At 42.6% G+C, this 6,922-nt stretch overlaps 1 protein-coding gene across 1 annotated transcript in view; it reads right to left on the bottom strand.

Annotated features, from left to right (window-relative positions):
* Nucleotides 1–6,550, bottom strand: part of SLC22A9 (solute carrier family 22 member 9) — a 21,393-nt gene extending 14,843 nt beyond the window's left edge. The window contains 4 exon segments of the mRNA XM_032151849.1: nucleotides 1,836–2,004; nucleotides 2,100–2,254; nucleotides 5,379–5,482; nucleotides 6,149–6,550. Coding sequence (XP_032007740.1) covers nucleotides 1,836–2,004; nucleotides 2,100–2,254; nucleotides 5,379–5,482; nucleotides 6,149–6,550 — 830 coding nt within the window.
* Between the last annotated feature and the right edge of the window lie 372 nt (nucleotides 6,551–6,922).

The raw sequence follows: 6,922 nt of genomic DNA, 5'->3' as shown, positions 1-6,922 counted from the left end.
GGAGGCTTTGTTCATTTCTTTTTATTCTTTTTTCTCTAAACTTCCCTTCTCTCTTCATTTCATTCATTTCATCTTCCATCAGTGATACCCTTTCTTCCAGTTGATCGCATCTGCTACTGAGGCTTCTGCAATCTTCGCGTAGTTCTCGAAACTTGGCTTTCAGCTCCATCAGCTCCTTTAAGCCCTTCTCTCCATTGGTTATTCTAGTTATCCATTCTTCTAATATTTTTTCAAAGTTTTTAACTTCTTTGCTATTGTTTTGAATTTCCTCTCGTAGCTCAGAGTAGTTTGATCGTCTGAAGCCGTCTTCTCTCAACTCATCAAAGTCATCCTCCATCCAGCTTTGTTCCGTTGCTGGTGAGGAACTGTGTTCCTTTGGAGGAGGAGAGGTGCTCTGTTTTTTAGAGTTTCCAGTTTTTTTGTTCTGTTTTTTCCCCATCTTTGTGGTTTTATCTACTTTTGGTCTTTGATGATGGTGATGTACAGATGGGTTTTTGGTGTGGATGTCCTTTCTGTTTGTTAGTTTTCCTTTTACCAGACAGGACCCTCAGCTGCAGGTCTGTTGGAGTTTACTAGAGGTCCACTCCAGACCCTGTTTGGCTGGGTGTCAGCAGCGGTGGCTGCAGAACAGCGGATTTTCGTGAGACCACAAATTCAGCTGTCTGATAGTTCGTCTGAAAGTTTTGTCTCAGAGGAGTACCTGGCCCAGTGAGGTGTCAGTCTGTCCCTACTGGGGGGGTGCCTCCCAGTTAGGCTGCTCAGGGGTGAGGGACCCACTTTAGGAGGCAGTCTGTCCGTTCTCAGATCTCCAGCTGCGTGCTGGGAGAACCACTACTCTCTTCAAAGCTGTCAGTCAGACAGGGACCTTTAAGTCTGTGGAGGTTCTTGCTGAGTTTTTGTTTGTCTGTGCCCTGCCCCCAGAGGTGGAGCCTATAGAGGCAGGCAGGCCTCCTTGAGCTGTGGTGGGCTCCACCCAGTTCGAGCTTCCTGGCTGCTTTGTTTACCTAAGCAAGCCTGGGCAATGGCGGGCGCCCCTCCCCCAGCCTCGCTGCCGCCTTGCAGCTTGATCTCAGACTGCTGTGCTAGCAATCAGCGAGACTCCGTGGGCACAGGACCCTCCGAGCCAGGTGCAGGACGCAATCTCCTAGTGTGCCGTTTTCCAGGCCCGTTGGAAAAGCGCAGTATGAGGGTGGGACTGACCCGATATTCCAGGTGCCGTCTGTTTCCCCTTTCTTTGACTAGGAAAGGGAACTCTCTGACCCCTTGCGCTTCCCGAGTGAGGTAATGCCTCGCCCTGCTTCGGCTCGCGCACAGTGCGCTTCACCGACTGTCCTGCACCCACTGTTAGGCACTCCCTAGTGAGATGAAACCGGTACCTCAAGCAGAAATGCAGAAATCATCCGTCTTCTGTGTCGCTGGGGCTGGGAGCTGGAGACCGGAGCTGTTCCTATTCGGCCATCTTGGCTCCACCCCCCGAAATTTGAATTTAATGGGACTTCCTATGTTTTATTCATTTAAATAAAAAAAACTCTCAGGTGAATGAAATTTCATATAAACAATAAATGATTTTGAGTAAATTATGTCTCTTACAATATTTGAGATATAATTTTAGAGAAATATTTGTTGGTTACCTTATGTTGAAATTTCATTGACTGTCCTCAGTTTTATCAGGAAACTCTATGTGTTCTGCTTCTTGTATTGCACATCAAGCACAGATTATGAGAGGATGTGCTCTCAGGTTTACACAAAGAACAAAAAAAATTTCAGGTGTCCTAGTTCCATGTACATTCTCATTCCAGTATCTCATTAAGACAAAAGAGGAAACAAACTCATACCTTGAGGTCAGAAAGATCACAAAGTATGGTACAGACACCACCAGCTGGAGGATATGCCAGTCTCGAATGGCAAAAGCCAGCCCTGCCAGGGTCATAAATGCAATACCAGAAGTACACATTCCCAATGTAATTCCCATGGCCTAGAATCTGTGTGTTGCCCACTCGGCTACTGGAAGAAAAAACAGATAAGGCTTTGACTTCAAAGGTGGAGTTTCAATTTCAAAGTCACAGTTTGGGAAATGTGGATCCAAAGTGTTGACTTACTTAACATAATAGTATTTGTTATGAGGCTCATTGCAGCAATCCCAGACAAGAAGCGTAGTGAGCAGTAAATGAGGAAGGTGGGAGCCAAGGCTGCACAGGTGCCAACAATGGCGACCTGGAGGTAACACCATCTGAGCACGAACCTTCTCCCAAACCTGAGAAACAGAAACAGGTTAGATAATGGGAACAAATAACAACAAGTGGAAAAACTTAGCAAAGAGAAGGCACACTTTGAAACTTAAAAGATGTTTAGCAAGTGAAACTTTGCATTCAAAGCCTTAAAGAATCAGTAATCAATGGCAGATCTCAGACACAATGTTCCCTGTTTCTAAATAAACACCAAGTAGATCAAAGCTCATTTTCCAATCTCTTAGCAGTATATTTTTGACACCAATTGAAACCACATAAGACAGGGTGGAATACTGGACATTTTAAAATATCAGAAGTCCCTTGTACTAACACACAGTGTACTAATAACAGAATGTGTCTCCTATGTACTTTAGCATAGTAGAGAGCCTGAGCAGGGCATAGCCTGTAAGACGTCTAAATCTAGATGTAGAAGTCTAGGACAGTGCAGGCTATGGTCATACGAATGTGAAAGGAACATCCATAGAACAATACATCAAAGTTGCTGAAGTGTTGCAGGGGAGGGCAAAAAAAAGAAAAAAAAGAAAAGAAAAAGGGAATTTAGTGTTTTACTGTTTTCTGGGAAAGGAGTCCTCTCTGTAGACAACTGGAACAATATGGCCTGTGGTGAGGCAGGATTTCAGCTCTCACCAATGTCACTGGCATTGTATCAAAGGTTTTAGCTACTGCTGGAAAGAGATTAAAAGGAAAAAATAGAAAATTAATGATTTGAACTATTCCACCTTGCAGATGATATGATCAAGTTGGGAAATTTTAAGGAATCCATAAATTGCTACTAGAACTAATAAATTTTTTTTTTTTTTTTCTGAGACAGAGTCTCGCTCTGTCGCCCAGGCTGGAGTGCAGTGGCACAATCTCGGCTCACTGCAAGCTCCGCCTCCCAGGTTCACGCCATTCTCCTGCCTCAGCCTCTCCGAGTAGCTGGGACTACAGGCGCCCGCCACCACGCCCGGCTAATTTTTTGTATTTTTAGTAGAGACGGGGTTTCACCGTGGTCTCGGTCTCCTGACCTTGTGATCCACCTGCCTCGGCCTCCCAAAGTGCTGGGATTACAAGCGTGAGCCACCGCGCCCGGCCTTAGAACTAATAAATTTATCCAGTTGGCAGGACGTAAGTTTACTATGAAAAGTTAATTATCTTTACATATATGTACATAATTTACATGTAAATTATCTTTACATATGAATTAGAAATAAATTAACCGGAGGTCCCTGTAACCCAGAACTGGAAGGCCGAGGGGTGTCAATCAAGCTTGAGACCCGTCTTTTGAAGTCATTGTCTACCGCAAAGACTCCATCTCAAAAAAAAAAAAAGAAAGAAATAATAAAAAATGCATGACTTTTATCATAAACTACCAAATATTGCAAAGGGAAATTAAACAAAAATCTACCTTAATGAAGAGCAATATTATATTTATAGATCAGAAAATTCAATATTTAAAAAATGTCAATCTTACCCAAACTGCTATTTAGATTTAATGTAATTCCAATAGAAATCTAAAGAAAACTAGATTTCTTTTTTTTTTTTTTTGAGACGGAGTCTTTCTCTGTCCCCCAGGCTGGAGTGCGGTGGCGCGATCTCGGCTCACCACAACCTCCACCTCCTGGGTTCACGCCATTCTCCTGCCTCAGCCTCCTGAGTAGCTGGGACCACAGGCGCCCACCAACACGCCTGGCTAATTTTTTTGTATTTTTTAGTAGAGACGGGGTTTCACCGTGTTAGCCAGGATGGTCTCGATCTCCTGACCTCGTGATCCACCCGCCTCGGCCTCCCAAAGTGCTGGGATTACAGGCTTGAGCCACCGCGCCCGGCCAAGAAAACTAGATTTCTCCCTTTTCTCACATCATAATGTAGGTCCTTGTTTTTGACTTTTACATTGGTGGAACACTGTAGTATGTAATCTTTTTGTTGGTCTTGTGGTACCTAACCAAAAGGTTTTGATGTTAATTCATCTTATTGCAGACAGTAATTCATTCCCTTTGCTGTAAAAATTCATTATGTGAATATCTGCTTATTTATTAACCGATTATTAATGAGATTATAGATTATTTCCAATTTTGAGATATCATAAACAATTGAGTGAGTTATTTCAAAACAATCAGTTTGATCGTAGCCTACTCTGCATATAATCACATAATATTTCCTCTTAGGTTTGTGAGAAATATCAAAATCCTTAGGTTATCTTGTCCCTTCATCTTCAGCTGATTCTCCACTGTCATCTCCTGCCTGGCATCTCCTACCCCTTCTTTTACCACCCTGTGATCTATTAAAATTGGTCTATCTGCATTTTCCCAGGACAGTATCACAGAGGGCTGGGTGACTAACTATTGGAAATTAACCCTCTGACTGTTAGCTCATTCTACATTTCATATCCTGTCATACATTCAAGGTTCACATTTTCAGGTGAGACACCAGAAGACATGATGTTGGTGGATGGCAAGGGGCACTTCAAGTCCCTCATCGCCATCAGGGGAGACATGGTTGGGTGATGATAATTGTTCCCTGCCATGTCGGGAGACAAACAGCAAGGTGAATACCCCAAACTTCTCACACCACAGACTGTGATAGTATTATCCTTGGATTACTTACCTCACATGGTTCTAAAAAGCTGTTTTTGCAAAGACAATAATCAAGTTTCTACACATAATTTTTCAACACACCACCACCAATACCTTCAAATATCTGCTACAAGTTTTAGAGGAATGCATGCTCATCATACTTGGAACTATGATGTAATGACCATTCTTTGGGCACAAGCAATCAGCTCACAGTGTCCAGGTGGGACTGGACCTGGTACTCTTGGCCAAGGCTGAATCCTATGTGATGAATATCTTCCTTTCTATTCCCTTAGTTAACTCTTTCTCATATTTCTAAACCACATGTTGTGGTACCTTCTCTCTAAACGCTGTCTTGAAACACCCCCAGTTCACATGGAGATATTTCTGTGTCCTGCATACAGAGCTCAAATTTTAAAAATAGCACTCAAAACACTGATTAAAAATTTCCTTTTCTGTTTGGGGATCAAGGCAGCCTCAGGAGAATGTAATTTGCCGTAAGTAATTCTAGATGAAATAATGTTTCATAGGTTGATAAAAATGTCCTTAAAGAGAGCTGTGATCCATACGCACTCACCTCTCTGATAAATGGCCGCCTAGGATGCCTCCCACCATCATTCCAGCCATGAATACAAATTTAGCCACTGAAGTCAGTGATTGAGAGTCACATACCAGATCCCACTGGAAGAGAAGGAAGCCAGCACATCAATGCTTATTACCCCTCAGTGTAACTTGATCAAAACTTCTTAACATGATCTGCAAGTTTCCTAATATTAAGTCTCTAACTTCCTCTGTAGCTTCCTTTTTCAGCATTACCTGACCTTTATTATTCAGGTCTCAACTTAAACATAACTTTCTCTTGGAAGACTTTCTTAAACCTACGGGTTTTTATTTCATACTAAAACTTGACCACACGGTGCAATCACCTGAGGACCTTTAAAAACTTTTAGATACCTAAATTTCCCCCTTAGACCTTCTCATATGATTGTTTTAGGGTATACTCTGGGCATGGAAGCTTTTCTCAATTTCCCAGATATTTCTAATTTGCAATGACAGGCTGAGCATTAGTGACCTAGCAGAACATTTTAACATATTATATATAAATGCTTGTTTAAACTTTGGTCTTCCCATGACTTAAAGCATTATAATAGCAGGATGCCTTCTACTTTGGAATTCATTACTCAAAATGTATAGGTGTCAGACATTTAATAAAGAAGCAATTAGTATTTGCTGAAAGAATGAAGACTAAGCACCTACATGTGACTAAAGGCTGGAACCATGATTATTACTTGTGTTATTCTAAACACCCAGGTCACGTACTCATGAGAGGAGAACAGAGCCTCTTACCTCAGTCACAATGGTAGACGAGAAGGAGCTTCTGTTGTACACCCAGCCATCCACGCAGGGCTCCATGTCTGGGTCACTTGTGTTGGGGAAGGTCCCATTCAGGTGAAGGAGCTGCCACTGGGGATGAACAAAGCGACGACACTTCTCTGGCCTCATGTTTGAGTCCAGTGGGATGGAGATTCTCAAGAGTGTATCCTGGCTGAGGGCCCCAGTGTCATTGTCAGAGACAGTGTCATTGTCCAGGATGTGGACCCAGCAGCGATGACCAGGTATGAATGCAGTGAAGTTCTCCAGCATAAAATGAAGGTATGCAGCGACAGTGAAGATTGAGAGAAAAACAGTCTGAAGGATCTGGAATCTCCACAGGTCACCAGCGTGACCCAGGAGGTCCTGAAAGGCCATTGAAGCTGAACAGTTGATCCCCAAGTGGAGGCAAAATGACTGTATCCAGAGAAGTTCAAAGAGAGAAAATGTTCTCTTTCTCTAATCACACTAAATGTGTGTTGATCCTGACCCCACTCTCTTCTTGACGACTGTGCCTCCCCTCTGCAGCAGGACCAGTTTCCTCAAGTCGTTTTGGGGTCAGATAGGTAGCTGTTTTCTTTAAAGTCACGTAAGAAATAATTTGCTCAGATACTCCCAATTGTTACAATGAAATGTGTTTAAAGTTCTACTTTTTCATGTCTTTAGTAGCTCCCAAAATCAGCATTGGACTTTGGTCTACACATTTTCTGTAAACAAACTAAAATAAACCTGCTACATGGTATGCAGTCA

The sequence above is a fragment of the Hylobates moloch genome, unplaced genomic scaffold (genome assembly GCF_009828535.3).
Source record: "Hylobates moloch isolate HMO894 unplaced genomic scaffold, HMol_V3 SCAFFOLD_5, whole genome shotgun sequence".
Classification (NCBI taxonomy): domain Eukaryota; kingdom Metazoa; phylum Chordata; class Mammalia; order Primates; family Hylobatidae; genus Hylobates; species Hylobates moloch.
This window is presented reverse-complemented; position numbering and strand designations above follow the sequence as displayed.